This window comes from Jaculus jaculus, chromosome 9, assembly GCF_020740685.1.
Source record: "Jaculus jaculus isolate mJacJac1 chromosome 9, mJacJac1.mat.Y.cur, whole genome shotgun sequence".
NCBI lineage: Eukaryota > Metazoa > Chordata > Mammalia > Rodentia > Dipodidae > Jaculus > Jaculus jaculus.
This window is the reverse complement of record NC_059110.1, coordinates 106,873,346-106,894,406: the sequence shown is the minus strand read 5'-3', so window position 1 is coordinate 106,894,406 and position 21,061 is coordinate 106,873,346. Positions and strand designations below refer to the sequence as shown.

At 50.6% G+C, this 21,061-nt stretch overlaps 2 protein-coding genes across 5 annotated transcripts in view; one reads left to right on the top strand and one right to left on the bottom strand.

Annotated features, from left to right (window-relative positions):
• Positions 1 to 7,334: 7,334 nt before the first annotated feature.
• On the bottom strand, positions 7,335 to 13,874 carry Mrpl27 (mitochondrial ribosomal protein L27). Its single transcript, XM_004655570.2, has 4 exons — positions 13,749 to 13,874; positions 10,560 to 10,691; positions 10,130 to 10,197; positions 7,335 to 7,736 (listed from the first exon to the last, which is right to left on the bottom strand). Exons 1-4 carry the CDS (start codon positions 13,786 to 13,788, stop codon positions 7,530 to 7,532), a joined length of 447 nt encoding a protein of 148 aa, XP_004655627.2. The 5' UTR covers positions 13,789 to 13,874; the 3' UTR covers positions 7,335 to 7,529.
• The window catches only part of Eme1 (essential meiotic structure-specific endonuclease 1), an 8,814-nt gene continuing 1,570 nt past the window's right edge, over positions 13,818 to 21,061 (top strand). The window contains exons 1-7 of one of the 4 annotated variants that reach the window (XM_045158149.1): positions 13,818 to 13,891; positions 16,588 to 17,395; positions 17,481 to 17,608; positions 19,690 to 19,776; positions 19,882 to 20,003; positions 20,203 to 20,323; positions 20,506 to 20,621. In XM_045158149.1, the coding sequence (XP_045014084.1) occupies positions 16,609 to 17,395; positions 17,481 to 17,608; positions 19,690 to 19,776; positions 19,882 to 20,003; positions 20,203 to 20,323; positions 20,506 to 20,621 (1,361 nt within the window). In that variant the 5' untranslated portion in view covers positions 13,818 to 13,891; positions 16,588 to 16,608. Of the gene's footprint in view, positions 13,892 to 16,434; positions 17,396 to 17,480; positions 17,609 to 19,689; positions 19,777 to 19,881; positions 20,004 to 20,202; positions 20,324 to 20,505; positions 20,622 to 21,061 lie in introns of those variants that run through there. The other 3 variants (XM_045158150.1, XM_045158148.1, XM_004655572.2) reach the window with 3 other exon arrangements.

Below are 21,061 nucleotides of genomic sequence, written 5' to 3'. Positions count from 1 at the left end.
GACCGTACCTCCCCAAAACAAATATGTGTGTGTGTGTGTGTGTGTAGGTGTGTGTATGTATACATATACATACACATATATATATATAATTTTTAAAAATAATTTATTTGTAAGCAGAGAGAATGAGTGCACCAGGGCCACCAGCTGCCACAAACTCCAGACGCATGTGCCACTTTGTGCATCTGGCTTTACATGGGTACTGGGGAATTAGAACCTGGTTGTTAGGCTCTGCAGGCAAACATGTTAACCACTGAGCCATCTCTCCAGCCCAAGATGGTTATTTCTCAGGACTGTGTTCCAGTTCTTTAGAATCTTGTTTACCAACTTCCAGTTCCTAGACCACCACCAACAAACAAAACTGGATTCAGGGGCTGAAGAGATGCCTTAGTGGCTAAGGTGCTTGCCTGTGAAGCCCAAGGACCAAAGTTCGATTCCCCAGCACCCACATAATCCAGATTGACAAGGTGGTACATGTGTCTGGAGTTCATTTGCAGTGGCTGGAAACCCTGGCATGCCCATTCTCGTTCTAAATAAATAAAAATAAGTAGGTCTGGAGAGATGACTTAGCGGTTAAGTGCTTGCCTGTGAAGCCTAAGGACCCTGGTTCGAGGCTCAATTCCCCAGAACTCATGTAAGCTAGGTGCACAAGGGGGCACATGCATCTGGAGTGGCTGGAGGCCCTGGTGTGCACATTCTCTATCTGCCTCTTTCTCTGTCACTCTCAAATAAATAATAATAAAAGTTGGAGTCTCTAGCTTTAAAAAATAATGATAAATAAATAAATAAGCCAGGCATGGTGGCACATGCCTTTAATTCCAGCACTTGGGAGGCAGAGGTAGGAGGATCTCTGTGTGTTTGAGGCCCCCCTGAGATTATATAATGAATTTCAGGTAAGCCTGGGCTAGAGTGAGACCCTACCTCGAAAAACAAAAACAAAAATAGAAACAGAAGGTAGCATAAAAAAAAAAAAAAAAACAGGATTGAACAATTAAGCACAGGTGGTAAATACAAGACAGGTAGACTCTGGCCCCATGCTCACAAACCAGCCTTGGCTGAGTGGGCTTTGGCTGTGCTGTGCCATGGCACGTGGTTCTCAGAGAACTGATGTTTCTTTCTTTCTTTTTTTTCTTTTATTGTTGTTTTGAGACAAGGTCTCATGTGGCATGGGCTGGCCTCGAACTTGCAGTATAGCCAAGGATGACCTTGAGCTCCTGACTCGCCTGCCTGCACATGCCCTGTGCTGGATTACAGGCTGCGCCACCATGCCCGGCCTGACTTGTTAGCTTAGGTTGCTCACACAGCGTGCCACCCCATGCCATTCTCCATCCTATTACACCGGGGCCTGGTTCCACACTGCTGCAAATACTCTAGAATGAGGTTTTACTCTTTTAAAAAATATTTTTCTTATTAACAACTTATATTATAAACAATATCCCATGGTAATGTCCTCCCTCCCCCCACTTTCCCCTTTGAAATTCCATTCTCCATCATATCCCCTCCTCCTCTCAATCAATTTCTCATTTATTCTGATGTCATGATCTTTTCCTCCTCTTATGATGGTCCTGTGTAGGTAGTGTCAGACACTGTGAGGTCATGGATATCCAGGCCATTTTGTGTCTGGAGGAGCATGTTGTAAGGAATCCTACCCCTCCTTTGGCTCTTACATTCTTTCCACCACCTCTTCCACAATGGACCCTGAGCCTTGGAAGGTGTGATAAGAGATATTGCAGTGCTGAGCACACCTGTCACTTCTTCCCAGCACCATGATGCTTTCTGAGTCATTCCAAGGTCACTGCTGTCTGAAAAGAGAAGGTTCTCAACCAAAAGTGAAAGTAGCATTATTATATAAATGTATGAACATTAACAGAAGTGCTTACTGGGCAGTGTGATGAGCATTGAATATACATTTAGTCAGACAAGAGCAGACGTTACACCCCTATTTTTTTTTTTTTCTGGAGCTGGGCACTGGCTTTTCCTGCGGGGCAAACCGATCCTGGCAAGTGTGGCCCTGCAGATCAGCACCCCTGCTGCTGGAACTGCTGCTCAAGCTGCTGCTGCTGGGTCTGTAGCCGCTGCTGCTGAAGCTGTTGCTGCTGGACCCACCGCTGCTGCTGCCTCTGCTGCTGCTGTAGCTGCCACTGCTGGAGCCACCACTGCTGCTGAAGCTGCTGCTGCTGTTTCCACTGCTGCTGCTCCTGGGTCTGCTGCTGCTGGGTCTGCCGCTGCTGCCGCTCCTGGGTCTGCTGCTGCTGCGTCTGCTGTTACCGGTGCGGGAGCCGCTGATGTTGCTGCTGAACTCTGCTCCTGCTTGGGTCCCGCTGTCGGCTCAAGTTGGCGTGGCCGGGTCCCGGGCCGCTGCTGTGTTCGCTGGGGCTGGGCTCAGGTGGTGGGGGAGGGGAGGGAGCCGCAGCTGCTCCGGTTCTCTCGCTGCGCCAAGCGTTCTTCTACCTCGCGGTCTGCTCCTCCGCTGCTCACTGCCGCTCTCCCCTCACGTTTCCCGAGTTGCGGAGAGCGCCGTGTGAGGGAAGCTCCCGCACCTGGCTTTTCCTGCGGCTCAAGCGGAGCCTGGCGGCTTCCTGGTGCGCCGCCGCCACCATGGTTGGCCGAGCTGACGGAGCCGCTTTTGCCGGCCTGTGCGGGCTCTGGATGCTCTGGATCTCTTCTACTTCTCCGCTGCCGCTTCAATTTCCTATACACCTCACTTTTTAGTAAAAGTGTGTATTTTGCTGAGTTTTTTTGGTCTTTTTCCCCCCCTAGGCTGCTTTGGCGTGGTACCTATGCCGCCATCTTAACCGGAAGTCCCACCCCTATTTTTTTTGAGATAAGGCCCCACTCTAGCTCAGACTAACCTGGATTTCACTCTGTAGTCTCAGGATAGCCTTGAACTCATGGTGATCCTCCTACCTTTGCCCCCCAAGTGCTGAGATTAAAGGTGTGCGCCACCACACCTGGCTTGTACTAAGTTTTTTGGTTTTAGTTTTATGTTTTTTGAGGTGGGGTCTCACTCTAGCCCAGGCTGACTTGGAATTCACTATGTAGTCTCAGGGTGGTCTTGAACTCATGGCAATCCTCCTACCTCCGCCTCCCAAGTGCTGGGATTAAGGGTGGGCACTGCTATGCCTGGCTGAGTGTGTACTCTGGTGTGGCTCAGGAGAACACGGTTCTGGATGAGGACTGAGGTGGCCCAGCAATGGCCGGTCTTAAAGCCTCTGAAGGAGTGCTCATTGGCAGGCAGACGCAAAGTAGGGGCTCTGTCCCTGGGTCTGCTGTTCAGGGCGGCTTGTCTTGGCCACAGTGACTGATTCAGAGTCAGGCTTGCACATGGAGGCCCTCCTCACCGTCTGTCCCTGTTAAGTCGCTAAGGCAAGTGTGAGTGCAGCTTCTCTGTCAGTCCCTGGCAGCCCCCCACACTCATCTTTCTGTAGTAGGTTAGCTCAGCCTGACGCCTGGGCTTTTGAAGTTTCTTTGAAATAGTCCCTGACAAGATCCCTGGAGTTAAAATCAGGATTCAGGCCAGGCAGGATGGGGGGGGTGGGTGGGAAGCAGCTCCAGCAGGCTGTCACTGAGCTGGGCAATGCTTGCCTTAGAAAGACGAAGAGAGCCAGGTCATGGGAAGAGAGGCTTTTGTAGTTTGTGGCCTATGTGCCCAGTTCCCAGGGTGACCATGGATACCAGGCTTCCATTAGAGGTGGGAGCCAAGACCAGAGGACAGCCAGTTGGTTCCAGGAGCCAAGTTACCTGGGCCAATGGGAAGTGGAGATGGGAGGAGATCTGAGAAGTGTGGAGATCTGGGCTGCTGGAGCTCCCCTGGCTGTCTGTCAGGTTTAGCAGAAGTCTCGCCTGTTCCCACCAGCCACTTCCAAAGGTGGAGGAAGGGCCCTTGTGGCTGCCAGGCACGCAAAGGGGTGTGCCATCTACAGCGGGACCTCAGAAAGCTGCTCACAGCCAACAGGCCCTGACGGTGGTCAATGCTCTGGACCAGAGTTGGTGGGGGTGGGGGTGGGGTGGTCCCCGGGGAAGGCCAGTCCTGAGGCCCTCCTGGCTGCCCTCAAGACCATGCCCTTTTTTGGTACTCCATGTGACTGCTTCTCTGTATGCAGACAGTGCCATGGGCAACAGCCTCCGAGCCAGAGTCATGGCCACTGATAAGTACCTTCTGCCACTCAAAGTCAAAAGATTGGAGCAGATGCACCCTTGGGCCCTCCCTATGGGCCAGAAGCCCAGCCTCATCATGAGCCACTTGCGAAGGATGCTGTGTCTGACGGTCTGCGACCTGAGTCTCCTCCCTGCCTGGACCAGGTTCTGCTTTGCCAGTCTGTGCCAGCAGGAGAGGGGATGGGTAACGGGGGATGAGTCAGGCTGCCGTATTAAGGTTACTCCCGTTGCCTTGGATCTGCTTGAGTCTGTCCCTTTGTCATATCTTGCTTATACACATCACTCCTTCCCCACGCTGAAGAAGACATGGATGAAGCCACTCCTCTCCATCCAGGGAGTTCATGCAGTGGCAATAGGGAGCTACCCATGTCTGTCTGTCTGTCAAGCTGGGTCCTTCCCACTCACAAGCAGATGGATGCGTGGTCACAGGCCTGGGTGTCCTGGCTGAGCCTCTGGGGATGGGAGTTACGTCCCTGAGGCTGTCATCCTGCTGCTTCTGCTCCAGTGCCACCCAGGCCCCCAGCTGCCAGATCCTCCGTGCTTGCCAGGTCCTTCCACCCCAACCGGTACGGTACGTAAGCATCTCCCCAGCAAGCCCTTGCCTGCAGGCCCACACCCCAGTTCTGAGAAAAAAAGGCCTCTGCTCTGATTTGCTCTGATCAGTGCTGTATCCTCCAACCTGAATCAGGACAGGGGTGGGGACATGCTGAGGGCCTGGGACTTGGTAGAGAGGACTACGGGAATGGCAAATGGGGCACTGGGGACAAGAAAGTGTTGGGGTTCTACTCTTGCATATTAGCCTAGTATCCCAGCTTCACCTTTGATTCTCAGGCTTGGGCTCTTCCTCCCTACCCCGACATCACAGCTCACCCCACAGGGGTCCTGCCAGGGCGAAGGAGTGAGTCCAGGGGTAAAGGAGGATCTGTGGCTCTGCTGAAGGGGGTGTGGGGCGCTCGGGTGTGCTGCCGTCCTGCAAGGACAAGCAAGGGACCTGCAGTGGCGGTTCGGTGACTGGAAAGAATTCAGAGGAGGCTTTGAGAAGCCTAGAGAGGCTTCTTGGAGGGGAAGGAATGTGGGGCTCCTGGCTTTACACTCCATTCAACGGGGTGGGGGGAGGGGGCTGGGAACAGCAGTGCGTGCCCCCCTCCCTCATAAAGGTTTCCATGTGAGGCTGCCCTGTGGCAGCCAGCTCCTGGGCCCAGCTGAGTGACAGGTTCGACCAGCTGACTGCACAGCACCTGAGGCTTTAGGCTGCAGAAGTGACCGTTCAGCTCTGGCCTTAGGTTCCCTAGAGAACTGAGATTTTCTCTTACTCTCTTCCAGAAAATACCTGATCAGAGCTGCTTTGACAGGATGAAGAAAAGACTACAAAAACCCCAGGGCTTGGCCACAGGTCCTGCTCCTCTGTAGAAGGGCAAAATCTAGCCCGGGGAAGGCCCGTCAGGGATGTCCAAGGAACTTGTTTCTAGGAAGGACCTGTCACAGGGGTAGGAAAGAGGTGACAGATGCAGGACATATGAACATAGAGGGAGGACAATGACTGGATGAAGCCTTTGCTTTCTCTTCTTTCCAGCTGCTACCAAGCCTTATAGCCCTAAGGTCACTGCCTGTACCCCACCCAACCACGGCTCAGCTCACCCATCCCAGAAACAGCCACCAGGCCTGCTCAGGGAGAAGATGCTCATTTCCCATCTCGTCAGGGACCCGGACTGGGTAGTGGAGAGCCTTGAAGACAGGCCTCAGGAATCTCTGCTACCTATAGACTAGCTCAGCTGGCCATGGTACCAGCCACACAGTGAACCTTTACAGCCCCAGGCCACCCTGGCCAAATATCTGTGGACGTAAGGAATGCATGCAGGGCCACGCCCTGAGACGACCAGGTGACAAGTTCAAGGCAGAACTACAGAACTGTGCCCTCTCTCTACAAGGTCCTCCCATGGAATTCCTGAGGCTGTAGCCACTATCACCTACTTCCAACTATTGCCAGACCATCCTAGTTACTGTGACCTTCTCTTTTTTTTTTTTGTTTGTTGGTGTTTTTTTTTCAAGGTAGGGTCTCACTCTAGGTCAGGCTGACCTGGAATTCACTATGTAGTCTCAGGGTGGCCTCAAACTCAGTGATCCTCCTACCTCTGCCTCCCGAGTGCTGGGATTAAAGGTGTGTGCCACCATACCCAGGTACTGTGATTTCTTTCCTGTCCCATCCCCACTCAAAGCTAGGCCTGAGGTCAGGGAGTGGAGACCTACCCCTAGTCACTCTGGACCTTTATTGAAGACCCTAGAAACCAGATATTTTGTTGCTGTTTAATTTGATCAAATCAAGTTACCATCACAGCGTGTCTTAGCTCTTCAGGTGAGCCAGAAGAAGCCAGTCTGCCAACTACTCTGCCTGTCCATTAGCAGGAGCCTCTTACTCCAGGGCAGGAGGGGTTTGACTGGGCTTCTTGGAAGGGAACCTTTTTGTCTCCCAAGCGCCCCTCCCCGAACTCATGAAGGCTGTTGGGGTGTGGAGCTACCATGTCACCATCGCAGTAGGGGGGGGGGGGGCTGCAACTGGCCACCTCGGCCTGCAGAGCAGGAGAGCAACCCAGCGGCGCGGCTTCCTCTTGCACCTCCCCCTGGCCACAACGCCCACGAGGCCCAAGAGAGAAGCAGCAGTGGCGGCCCGGAGCACAAACTCTCCTCCCTCCCTTTTAGAGGATGCTGCTCAGCAACCTCAAAACCTACTGCTGAAGTGATGGCTTGGTGGTTAAGGCATAAGGACCCAGGTTCCATTCCCCAGTACCCATGTAAACCAGATGCACAAGGTGGCACATGCATACAGAGTTCATCTGCAATGGTAAGAGGTCCTGGCATGCCCATTCTCTCTTTCTCTTTCTCTCTCTCTCTCTCTCTTTTTTTTTTTTCTGGATTTTCGAGGTAGGGCTTCACTCTAGCCCAGGCTGACCTGAAATTTACTATGTAGTCTCAGGGTGGCCTCAAACTCATGGCAATCCTCCTACCTCTGCCTCCCAAGTGCTGGGATTAAAGGCATGGCCACCATGTTAACCTCTCTCTCTTAAATAAATAAATAAGGTATATATCTCAGCACTGTTCTCATGCATACGACAGAGAAACAGGCACTGACACCCAACGCTGTAGTAAGCAGCCCCGTCCAAGTGTGTCACCAAGCGGCAGACTTGTGGCTTCAGCTAGCTTTATTCAGGTCAGATCTTCCAACATTTTTCCAGCAGTCACTTCACAAGGGATCCTGCGAAGTCACATCCAGCAGACCTCTTCCTTGGAAGCTTGCTGTCATCCTGACCCTTGGGTTCTGCAATCACGTTCTCCTGTCACCAGGACTCCAGTCTCTGTCCAGCGGCTTCAACAAGACTTCAGAGCATGGCTACCAGTTTGAAGGTCCCCTCAGGTTTGGCAGGAACCACATGGACGAAAGTCTTGTAGAGCACAGCACCCTTGGGCAGACTGCAGACCAGGTTGACAGCCTCCGCGTTGCTGGGGCTGGGCACGTAGACCTCCTTAGTGTAGCGGACAGTCCCCTCTTCCAGCGCGTACAGGTACTTTTTCTTCCCCAATCCCACCTGCAACACACAACACACCCACTGAGGGAGACAGCGGGGCTGTCCTAGGGCCTCAGCCCACACTCCTGCAGTCAAAGCCTGGGCTGACGGGCAGCTTCACAGAGCTGTCTTGGGGCCTCTTTCTCACTGCTTGGCACTTCTTTACCACTGCTGCATTATTGACCCCACTGGACAGCCAGTAGTGAAGAGGAAAAAGAAAATGCCAGTCCTGGTGGCTGCTCGATCCCACAGCACTGCTGACAGCAGCATGTTGATGCAGCTGGTCAGAAGCCACACTGGACAGATCCCACAACCAGGTCCAGAAGCTGCTGCAACCCGACTTAGAAAATACTAGACTTGGCCGGGCATGGTGGCGCACGCCTTTGATCCCAGCACTCAGGAGGCAGAGGTAGGAGGATCACCAAGGTTGAGGCCACTCTGATACTACATAGGGAATTCCAGGTCAGCCTGGGATAGAGTGAGCCCCTACCTTCAAAAACAAACAAAAATACTAGACTTGTCATATTAAACACTAGTTTCATATACACTTTCTTGTGTGTGTGTGTGTATGTGTATATATATATATATATTTTTTTTTTCCTTTTTTTTTCTTATTCAAGGCAGGGTCTTACTTTAGCCCAGGATGATCTGGAAGTTACTATGTAGATTCAGGGTGGCCTCACAGTGAGTGATCCTCCTACCTCTGCTTCCTGAGTGCTGGGATTAAAGGCAAGTACTACCATGCCTGCCTTTTTGTTTATTTTTATCATTATTTTTAACAGGAGAAAATGTATTTATTGCTGGGCATGGTGGCACATGCCTTTAATCCCAGCATTTGGGAGGCAGAGGTAGGAAGAAAGCAGTGAATTCCAGGTCAGCCTGGGCTAGAGTGAAATCCTACCTCAGAAACAAAACAAAACAAAGAAAATATGCTTACTGATTTGATTCTAGTAAAATAAAAAATTTCCTTTTGAGTCATAAAAGAGAAACGTCAAAGCCGAGACCCTACCTCTTAAAACCAAAAAAAAAAAAAAGCGAGCGAGAGAGAGAGAAACGTCAGGAGAGATGGCTTAGCGGTTAAGGCATTTGCTGAAAAGCCAAAGGATCCCAGTTCGATTCTCAAGGACCCACGTAAGCCAGATGCACAAGGGGGTACATACATCTGGAGTTTGTTTGCAGTGGCTGGTCTCCCTGGCATGCTCATTCTCTCTCTCTCTCTGCCTCTTTCTCTCTCTCAAATAAATAAATAAAATACATTAAAAACATTAAAAAAAATAAATTAAAAAACAAAAGAGAAATGTCTCCTTTATTAAAACTAGAGAATTACCTGGGCATGGTGGCACATGCCTTTAATCCCAGTAATTAGGAGGCAGAGATAGGAGGATCACTGAGTTTGAGGCCAGCCTGGGACTACAAAGTGAGTTCCAGGTCAGCCTGGGCTACAATGAGACCCTACCTCAAACCCCACACCCTAAAAAAATAAAAATAAAATAAACCTAGAGAATCCAAAACGTGCTATCAGTAAGAATTGCCCCTTTAAAAGATCACTGTAAACTGGGTGTGGTGGCACACACCTTTAATCCCAGCACTTGGAAGGGGAGAGGTAGGAGGATCACCATGAGATCAAGGCCAGCCTGAGAATACAGAGTGAATTCCAGGTCAGCCTGTGCTAGAATGAGACCTCAAAAAACAAAACAAAACAAATGTCACTGTAGGGCTGGAAGGGTGGCTTAGCAGTTAAGGCGCTTGCCTACAAAGCCAGAGGACCCAGGTTCAATTCCCCATCACCCACGTTAGCCAGATGCACAAGGGGGTGCACACGTGTCTGGAGTTCCTTTGCAGTGGCTGGAAGCCCTGGGGTGCCCATTCTCTCTCTTTCTCTCTCTCTCTCTCTCTGACTCTAATAAATAAATAAAAATTTTAAAATATTTAAAACATCACTGTATTTTTTTTTATTGACAAGTCCATAATTGTAGACAATAACCCAAGGTAATTCCCTCCCTCCCCCCACTTTCCCCTTTGAAAATCCACTCTCCATCATACCCCTTCCCCCTCTAAGATCACTGTATTTTAAGCACACTGTTTCTCAGGCAGCTGCAGATGCCCCATATATCACATTATATAACCCGCTTCCATTTCCTACAGAAGAGAAAGTGAGGCAGAGGACGCTTTGACCTAATAGTAGGCAAAGCCCAGCTGTGACACTGTTTAAGACTGGCATTTCAACTGCAGCACAGCACACCCACCTCACAGGGACTTGGTAAGGAGCAAGAGACAACATGGGCATAGGAATTGGCAGGACCCATGGCACACCAATGAGCACCGACAGATGCAACAGACACTACTATTACTGTGGTTAGGTCTGTGGGACCACTGTCCTAGAAAAGAAAAAGGGGGGCCACAGAGCAACTTACATGGGCACCTGGGTGCCAGCGGAACTGGCGCTGAGTCCCAAGGATGTTGCCAGCATGAACATAGTGACCTAGAAGGGAAGTCCACAGGTGAGCTCAGCCTAGCAAACTGCTAAGAAAACATGGAGGCCTATCGTTGTGCACCAACCTCTAAACCAACCCCTGGCTGGCAACAACTCCTAGGCACAAAGAATGCCTGACCACCCTGACCCCCACCCACACCCCCACCCAGCAGCCTCCTCTAGCTGCATGGCTATGGTTCACATCCAGCCACTCTTCCTTGGGGCTCCTGACCCTCCCCAGATCTCCTCCGCCCCTTCAGTGTGGAGCCAAGGGCCGTGGTGAGCTGAGGGGAGAGTACGGGACCAAGCGCTTGCACACGAGCGGCAGTGGGCGCTGGAGCTGGGACGTGCAAACCCGGGCACACCCTCACCTTCCATTTTCTTGATGCCAAAACGTTTGCCTGGTGATTTTCCACCAAGGTTTTTGGAACTGCCACCTGTCTTTTTGGATGCATATCTGACAGCAAGAGCTGTAGCTGGTGTGGGGCACAACAGGCCAGTAACTGCAGAGGAAACAGAAATACTGTTCAGCTGAGTGTGGTGGTGCATGCCTTTAATCCCAGCAGACATAGGAGGATCATCGTGAGTTCAAGGCCACCCTAAGACTACATAGTGAATTCCAGGTCAGTCTGGGCTAGAGTGAGGCCCTACCTCGGGAAAAAAAGAGAGAAAGAAGAAATACTGTTCAGGGGCTAGAGAGATGACTTAGCAGTAAGGCACTTGCCTGCAAAGCCTAAGGACACAGGTTAAATTCCCCAGTACCCACACAAAGCCAGATGCACAAGGTGACACATGCATGTGGCGTTCATTTGCAGTGGCTGGAGGCCCTGGCACACCCATTTTGTCTGTCTCTCTTGCCTCTTTAAAAAAAAAAAAAATCTTGCTAGGCATGGTGGTGCACGCCTTTAATCCCAGCACTTGGGAGGCAGAGGTAGGAGGATCGCAACGAATTTGAAGCTACCCTGAAATTACATAGTGAATTCTAGGTCAGGTCAGACTTTGAAAAAACCACCAAATAAATAAATAAATAAATAAACACATACAAACAAAAAAGATTTGTGAGGAGAGCAGAAATGCTAAGTGCATTCATTTTTAGGGAATGCCTGGAAGACCCTTGGCTTTCTCCCATGACAAGGGGCAATTCATTCTTTGTACTGTCCATGGGGGGGGGGGGGGCGGCGGGTGGCAGGAAGAGCAAGCAGTGACTATAAACGGGGGTGAAGGACCAATCATGTGCTCTGAATCCTGACCCAGTTGTCCTCCTGAGGAGAAACAAACACGGCAGAAACAGAAGCCGCCAGCAGGACACCCCAGAGCTGCCTGCTTCAGACTCAGGCCGCCTCACCCCTTGGGGAGGGGCCAGATCACAGACTCAGACAGCTCTGAAACAGAACACTCCGGGAGGCTTCTGCTTCGGGGCCTCATCAACCAATTCCACAGCTACTCACCTACCACTGCACACCACTTCACTACCCGAAGGGCAACTGGTCAGAGGTGGCTTCCATGGGCAGCAGGCCATTCCAGAAAAGTGCTTTCTTCTCAAAACCCATTGGCAGAGATCCAACCAAGATCAATACACTGAATCTGACCTCTCCTCTCTCATCACAAAGTGCTCAATGATGTTTATTTAAAAATTTTTTGTTTATTATTTATTTATTTGAAAGTGACAGAGAAAGAGGCAGAGAGTGAGAGAGAGAATGGGTGCGCCAGGGCTTCCAGCCACTGCAAAAGCACTCCAGATGCTTGTGGCCCCTTGTGCATCTGGCTAACGTGGGTTCTGGGGAATCGAGGCTTGAACTGGGGTACTTGGGCTTCACAGGCAAGCGCTTAACCACTAAGACATCTCTCCAGCTCAGTGATGTTTATTTTTAAAAGGAAAACGAGCCAGGCCTGGTGGCACATGCCTTTAATCCCAGCACTCAGGAGGCAGAGGTGGGAGGATCGCCATGAGTTCGAGGCCACCCTGAGACTACACAGTGAATTCCAGTTCAGACTGGCCTAGAGAAAGACCCTACCTCGAAAAACCAAAAATTAAAAAAAATAAAAATAAGGGAAAATGACCTCAAAGTCACACCAACATGGAAGCCCCTGCTGCACCACAAGCCCGTGTATGCGGTTGTCCTTGCCTCGGGTTCCCAGACATGATATGAGGACTGTGCCAGGGTCTTCAGAGAAAAGCCACAGTTCCCATAGCTTTCTTTTTTTTAAAAATTTTTTTTATTGTTTATTTATTTGAGAGCAACAAAGAGGCAAAGAGAGAGAGAGAATGAGTGCAACAGGGCCTCCAGCCACTGCAAACGAACTCTCTCTAGACGAACTCTCTCTCTAGAACGCATGCGCCCCCTTGTGCATCTGGCTAACGTGGGTCCTGGGGAGTTGAGCCTCGAACCGGGGTCCTTAGGCTTCACAGGCAAGCGCTTAACCGCTAGGCCATCTCTCCATCCCCCCATCCCTTTCTTTTAAGTCTCCCTCCAAAATGACTGCCACCACCAGTAACATCTTTGCTAATGAAGCCTTCATCAGGGTTATACTAGTCTAGTTTTCCACCTGGTTGGCTTTTCTCTTCTCTCCCTTTCTTTCTGTGGCCCAGGGTGGTTTAACTCACTATCTAGTCTAGACTAGTTTAAAACTCAAAGCAATCCTTTTACCTCAGGCTCCTGACTGCTAAAATCTTAAGTACCAACATGCCTGGCCCCAACTGAATTATTTTCTCTACGTATCTATCTATCTGCAGATAGCCAGAGCTCTAGCAAGCCAAACCAGCACATCACTGAGCTGCATCTCCAGCCTGCCTCCTCTTATTTATTTTTTTAAGACAGAGTCTTGCCTAGACCTGGAATTCACTTTGTAGTCTCAGGCTGGCCTCGAACTCACAGCGATACTACCTGTGCCCTCCTGAGTGATGATGGGATTAAAGGCGTGCGCAACCACGCAAGGCTAGACTAACTTAAAAAATCCTTATTTTTGCTTATTTTTATTTATTTGAGAGTGACAGAGAGAGAGAAAGAGAAAGAGAAAGATACAGAGAATTGGTGCGCCAGGGCCTCCAGCCACCGCAAATGCGCCACCTTGTGCATCTGGGTCCTGGGGAACCGAGCTTCGAACCGGGGTCCTTGGGCTTCACGACCCTAGATTAACTTTTTGTTTGTTTGTTTGTTTGTTTGTTTGTTTTGGTTTTTCGAGGTAGGGTCTCACTCTGGTCCAGGCTGACCTGGAATTAACTCTGTCATCTCAGGGTGGCCTCGAACTCACGGTGATCCTCCTACCTCTGCCTCCCGAGTGCTGGGATTAAAGGCGTGCGCCACCACGCCCGGCAACCCTCGATTAACTGTTTGAACTGGGTCTTGTACGTAGGCGAAGGGATCCCCGGGCACCCGGAGCTGCCCGCCAGCGCTCGTCCCCACCACCCCCGCCTCTCTCCCGCCCGGGGCGCGTCACGTGGCGCAGGCGGCCCCTCCACCCCTCGCGTGGCCCGCAGCCCTGCCCCGGCACCCGAGGTCCTCCACGGGGACGCTCCCGCGCCCGCGGTCCACCCCGCAGCGGCTGCAAGGCTCGGCTACCTGCTGCCCGCGTGCTCAGCGCGAGCACCGCCGACGCCATGGTTGGCTCCCCCTCGTTTCCGGTCCTGGAAGCCCGCTTCCGCTACAGGGATCTCGACTTCCGGGTCGTGCTTGCGCTTGAAAGCGCGGCGGGAGAGGTGCAGGTGAGCCGCGCAAGCTGGGGGCTTTCCTTGGGTCAGGGGTGGCGCGGGGCGCGGGGACCGGAGGCGACGTTCCCCTGGGGCGCCCCTGGGCTTCCAGCCGCTGCAAACGAGCTCCGGACGCGTGCGCCACTGCCCCTGGCTCTGCGTGCGTAGTGAGGAATCGGACTCTAGACGTCGGGCTTTCCCGACAAACGCCTTCGCCGCTGAGCCATTTCTCCAGCCCCAGTTCATTTATTTTTTTTTTTTGTTTGTTCGTTTGTTTTTGTTTTCCGAGGTAGGGTCTCACTCTAGCCCAGGCTGACCCGAAATTCACTGGATATTCTCAGGGTGGCCTCGAACTCACGACGATCCTTCTACTTCTGCCTCCCGACTGCTGGGATTAAAAGGCGTGCGCCATCACGCCCAGCATGCTCATTTGATTTAAAAAAAAAAAAGCATATTTTTATATATTTATTTGAGAGAGAGAGAGAAAATTGGCTCACCAGGGCCTCTAGCCACTGTAAATGAACATGGATACTGGGGAATCAAACCTGTTCCTTTGGCTTTGCAGGCAAGTGCCTTAACCACTAAGCCATCTCTCCAGCCCTCCTTTAATTTTAACAAATCTATAAAGTTATTGATATTATACTAAAGAAACTGAGCCAGATGTGGTGGCACATGCCCTTAATCCCAGCATTTAGGAGGCAGAGGTAGGAGGATTGCTGTGAAGTACAGGCCAGCCTGCACTAGAGTGAGACCCTACTTTGAAAACACACACACACACACTAACCAAACAAAGAAGTACTGTAGTTTCAAGATTTTTAGGCAATTTGATTTGTTTGAGACAGGATCTTGTTATATAGTCTTGCCTGGCCTGGAACTCACTTTGTAGACCAGGCTGTCCTTATACTCCCAAGTGGTGAGATTACAGTTGTGGACCAATAGGACCCACTTATATAGGATTTCTTTTTGTGATAATAAAAATGTTCTGGAATTAAGTCAGGCATAGTTGCTCATGTCTGTAATCTCAGCACTTGGGAGGCTGAAGTAGGAAGATTGTCATGAATTCCAGGGTGACCTGGGCTTCTCAGTTGAGTTCCAGGTCAGTCTGTGCTAACTGAGACCCTGCCTCAAAAAAAAAAAAAAAAAAAAAATCTGTCCTGGAATTAGATAATGGTGGTTTCTCAACATGAATATACTAAAACCCACTAATCGGTATGATTTTTGTGGTACTGAGGAAAAAAACCTATGACACTCAGTGCATACTAAGCAAGCATAGGGCCACTCAGCTATACTGTTAGCCCCCAAACTACATCTTAAAATGATATGTCCAAGTTTTTTCAAATATTTTTATTTATTTGAGAGAGAGAAAGAATGGGCATCCCAGGACCCCTTGCCATTTCAATGCAAGCAAACTCCAGATGCATGCACTACTTTATGCATCTGGCTTTAGATGGGTATTGGGGAATTGAACCTAGGCTGGTAGACGTTAACTGCTGAGCCATCTTTCCTGCCTATATGTCAGATTTTCTGAGATGACTTAAGATGTCTATGTCAAGCCAGGAGTGTGGTAAACATTTGTTATCACAGCATTTGGGAGGTACAGGCAGGTGGATCAGAAATTCAAGGTCATCCTTGGCAACATAGCAAGATCAAGGCCAGCCTAAGCTACATGAGACCTTGTCTCAAAAACAAATGCTTTAGCCTGGCGTGGTGGCACACGCCTTTGATCCCAGCAGAAGAGGAGGCAGAGGTAGGAGGATCGCCATGAGTTCAAGGCCACCCTGAGACTACATAGTGAATTCCAGGTCAGTCTGGGCTAGAGTGAGACCCTACCTCAAAAAAAAAAAAAAAAAGGTTTGGTTGGAGAGCTAGCTTAGTGCTTAAAGCACTTGTACCACTTTGTGCACACGTGCGACCTTGCACCCTTGTGTCACCTTGTGCATCTGGCTTACATGGGATCTGGAGAGTTGAACATGGGTCCTTAGGCTTTATAGGCAAGGGCCTCAACTGCTAAGACATCTCTCCAGCCCTATAATATATTTTTCAATTTTTATTTATTTATTTATTTGAGAGAATGGGCATGCCAGGAGGGCCTCTAGCCACTGCAAATGAACTCCAGACGCATGCTTCACCATGTGCATCTGGCTTACATGGGACCTGGAGAATCAAACCTTGGTCCTTAGGCTTCTCAGGCAAGCACCTTAACCACTAAGACATCTCTCCAGCCCTAAAATATATTGCAAACAAACAAACAAAGCAGCTCTCCATATCTAATGCAGGGATTAACAAGGGGGTAGGGTTGAATTTTGTTGGTGCTGCGTTAAAGTTAGGTGATAGCTATTATATTGCTGACCTAGGATAGATTTGGAGGAGGATCCTTTGAAGACTACCAGGGTAGCTGTTTGGAGTGCCAGATTGTATGTGTAGGGCATGTTCTATTTCTCTGATTCTTTAGCTCACATTTATTTATTGTTTTTCTTTTTTTCAAGGCAGGGTCTCACTCTAGCCCAGGCTGACCTGGACCTCACTGTAGTCCCTGGTGCTGGCCTCAAACTCAAAGCAATCCTCCTACCTCTTCCTAGGGAGTGCTGGGATTAAAGGTGTGCCCCACCATGCCCGACTCCTCGTATTTATGTTTATAAACTTGGCTATATGAACACATCTAGTGGACTGCGTTGATGTCACCATGTATCTCATCCCTTTCCATTTTCCAGTTGACTGGGCAGCATGTACTGATGGCTCTGACCAAGTCCTCACTCTCACTGGTTTCCTCCGAGAGTGACTCAGAGGAGTTGCCCACATTTACCTTTCTGAAGAGAAAACCATCTTCCACCGAGAGGAGTAAGCCTCCGAGGGAGGGCAGGATCGTAGTGGTCGACACCTCAGGTTCTGAGGCCTCCTGTCCCCCGTCGCCGGGGTTGAAAGATGTGTCATCTGTCCCAGACACAGCCGGAACTCTCACCCACACGGAGCCCGTGCGAGTGCTAAGCAGTGAGAGTGAGAGTGAAGAGCTCTTCATTCCCTTGGCTGAGAGGCTTACGTGTAAGTTTCTGACGAGCAAGCAGCCGAGCCCCGAGGAGTGGAGCTCCCCCCTTAGGACTGTTCTAGGTCATCAAAATAGTGAGAGTGCATCTTGTGACTGGAAGAAGCAGCCATGTCCAGAGATTTCTGACATTTCACTCGGCACCTCAGAGAGGAAGGCAGCAGCAGGTGACCAGGACTCTATCTTGGACAACCTCTACCATCAGCCTCCAGCCTACCAGTCCACGTGCCTGCCCCAGAGCAATGAGTTGTCCGTGACCAGAACAAATTCTGACCTCCCCCTACCCCAGAAGAGAGCCAGGCATGGCCAGAAGGTCCAGAGAAGAAGGTCTCGGGAATGCCAGCAGCAGGAACAGGCACATCGGAGGAAAAGCACCCCGAGACAACAGGGAAAAGAGAAGAAGACAGCCCTGGCCAACCAGCTGAAAGCCCAGAGGCCAGAGGAATGCCTCAAGCACATCACGGTGGTGCTGGACCCAGGTCCTCCTCACCTCCGTCCTCACCCTGAGCCGGGCCCTCCGCTTCCTCGACTCCCAGCTGACCAGCCTTTCCTGGTGTGTTACAGCGCTCTTACAGATGGAAGGTGGGGGACAGCTCCTCGGAGCCCTGCAGTCCATGGAGTGCTGCTGTGCGATTGAAGCGCAGGCCGTGCCGTGCAGTGTCACGTGGAGGAGGAGGACGGGGCTGGTGGAGGTAGGGGCTTCTAGCTGGTGGCCCTCCTTCCCCTTCCCCCCTTAGAGAAACAGGATAAATTTGTTCTATGGCCCATAGTTGAGGCCCACTGGCATAGCTGGTATCATCCCCAAAGCTGGAGGGATGGGCAGGAAGTGGTTAGCAGAATCCAGGAGAGGAATCGAGAGAGAGTGACTTTTTGTAGAGAGCTCTGACCTGTAGTAGAGGGTGTAGCAAATCCCAGGTGATCCTACTGCAAGGATTCGGGAAAATAAGCACCCTGAGTTCATTCCCTTTCCTTCCAGTTCTCCACCAGGTCCTTAGCTAAGGGCCCCAGGATCACGTAGCCCGGGAGCTCCAGGGCAGACGGCTAGTTCTCTAGCTGGGATTTGGAACGAGGCAGGTGTGCTTTCTCTGAATCCCAGCCTTATTACCAAACTCGGAGCAAGTTATCACGTGTCTTTTTGCATCAGTTGCTTGGTGTAAAATGAGGACATTGTTTCATCCCTCTTGTCCCCTGTAAGGAGGTAACTTCATGGGCACCTAGTATGCCCATGGTACATGTTCCTCCTCCAGCCTGGGCTCCGCAGGTCACCATGCTTCCTGTACCTGTCACACCTGTCTGTGAATGCAGATAATCAACCTCTCTTTCCGGGAGTTTAGAAATGAAACATGAAGATGTTTGTTTTCCTTGATTTTGCTTTCCTAGCTTTCTCAGTAACATAGGGCCATTACCCACACTTTTTACATGGGATTGTTAGCAAAACTTCATGTTCACAGAGCAGTCGATCCTCCAGGGCACTTCCGCATCTTGTCTTGTGTTGCAGTCACAGTTGTCCTGTAAGGTGGGAATGCTTGTGCATCACAGATAGAGAAATGGCTTCAGAGAAGTTAAAAGCGTGAGTCAGGACCACATTGGAACTAGAACCCAGAGCCTCTGCCACCTGCACCTTGCTGTAGTAGGAGTCTTGCTTTTGCTTGGAAGGGCCCAGGCAGAAAATTCTGCAAAAGTCTTATTCCCAATCACTCCGTGGAACTGTTACTGCAGGGTGGTTGGCCCCAAAGCAGCCATGGCTTTAACTGAACCCTAGATATATTTATTTATTTTAGCCAGTCTTCTATAGTCCAGGCTGACCTCAAACCTGTATGTACCAGAGGTTGACCTTGAACTCCTTATCTTTCTGCCTCAACCTCTCAAGCACTGGGATTGCGGGGCATGAGCCACCACACCTGACTCCATGTTTATTGTTGTTTTTTGTTTCCTTTTTTTTTTTTAAATATGCTTATTTTATTTGCAAACAGAAAGAATAGGTATGTCAGGGCCTCTAGCCACTGCAAGAACTTGATTCATATGCCACCCTGTGCATCTGGCTTTACATAGGTACTGGGGAACCTAACCTGGGTTGTTAGGCTTTACAGACAAGTGCCTTAACCACTGAGTTCAAATCTCCAGCCCAAAGGGTTTTTTTTTTGGGGGGGGGGCAGGGTCTTATTCTAGGCTAACCTGGAACTCACTCTTTAGCCCTAAGTGGCCTTGGTCTCATGGAGATCCTCCTACTGCAGCCTCCTGAGTTCTAGGAAAGGTGGCCCGTGTGTTTTTGTTTGTTTTAAGCCCCAGCTCTAATGACCAGGAAGTGGTGTACACAGTTTTCCTTATGATTCTTCTTTGACATTCAAGGATGCCTATGTGTTTGTAAGAGTCACCCGTTCACCTCTCAGCATCCACCTTCAAAGTCAGTCACTTATTTCTTCTCTTTATTCCTCTTATTCAAAAATGCATGGAAATAATTGGCAGTTGCTTCTCAGCCTTTTTCAGCTGACTAGTTTTCTCTCTGTTCCTGTGCTGGACATGGAACCCAGGGCCTCATGTACCAGGAGGCGACCCGCAACGGAGCTACACGCTCTAATGTCCGCACCTCTTACTCTGTCTCCTAGATGCAGTGCACCAGCATGGCACACTGGGGGCTGGGGAGGAGCAGGAGCAAGGGTGGTGGGTGCTTCTTGCTGCAACACACGCAGTTCCTGCACGCAGACCAAGCCCGTCACAGGAACTCAACGTGGCAACCTCCCTCCTCCCTGTCTGTCCTTGGGCCTTTTGGCAGGATGGAGAGGACTGGGTGGAAGAGCCAACACTCCTGGTGCTGCTTCTGACAAAGGATTTTGTGTCCATGGTGTACAACTCAAAGCAGGTGTGCGGGGCCACGGGGGGGGGGGGGGGCACGGGGGTGGTGACGATGCAGGGAACAAGAGAGCTGGCCTCATCCAGGAGCTAACATGACCGCCCTTTCTCACAGGGAGGTCCGGGAAGTGGTGAGAAAGGAAAGGAGACACTACAGGGCTTCGTAACCGACGTCATGGCAAGGACAGGGGGGAAAGCACTGTCACTGGTGATTGTGGACCAGGAGGGATGCTTCAGGTTTGGATGTGCCCTGGAAGTAGTGGTGTCAAAAGGGGGCGGCCCCTGGCCTGTCAGGGTGTTTATTCACCTGTTACCAGGCGTTCTGCAAAAAAAGGTGACTGACAAGCCCGGTGGGATGTGCTGCTCAGCTTGAGTTACTTAATGTCTGGGCTTAGCTTGAAAATGTCCTTTTGACCCCCCCCCCCCCATATTCCAGGACTCAGAATCCTCTGAGGAGAAAGAAACAGGGAATGGCAAATAAACAGCCTAAGGAGAAGCAGCGGCAGAGACCTGAGCCCAGCACAGGGTGCATGGTGTCCAGGGTACGTATGGAAGAGGTAAGAGCTCACTTCTGTCTAAGCAGGTCTCCCACTGGGCATAAAAGGCCCTCTGGCACTGCTCTCTCCCTTAGCACTGAGTAGGAGAAAAACTAAAAGAACCAAGAGGCTGAGGTGCAGCAGTGAGAACGGCCTCCATCTGGCCTCTACCCTCCACTCTACGGTTGCTTTGGGGTTTCTAGGCATTGGTGGATCTGCAGCTGCACACAGAGGCCCAGGCTCGGATTGTGCAGAGTTGGAAAGAGCTGGCCGACTTGACCTGCGCATTCACAAAGGCTGTGGCAGAAACACCCTTCAAGTGAGTACACTAGCAAGCCCCTGCTGGGTCTTGCCTTTTCCATTCCTAAAGCCAAAAGAAAATGTTCCTTTCTCAAGTCTGTTACCAGCCATTGTCTCTTGAGGGGATTCTTGGCTGGAGCCTCAAACTCGAGCCCTTGTAAAATATTCTCTTTAACTGAGGGGCAAGTGTGTGTGCTCTAGGTCCATGCTGGGTTACGGGTCAGATCACAGTGCAATGAGCCCTAGCAAAGCAAACTGCTAGGCCACTTAGTTCAATACTTGTAGTCAGAACTTAAAAATAGGAAACAGTTGAGGGTCATGGTGGCGCACACATTTAATCCCAGCACTGAGGAGGCAGAGGTAGGAGGATCACATGAATTCAAGGCTACCCTGAGACTACATAGTAAATTTCAGGCTAGCCTTGGCTAGAGTGAGACCCTACCTCAAAAAACAAAACAA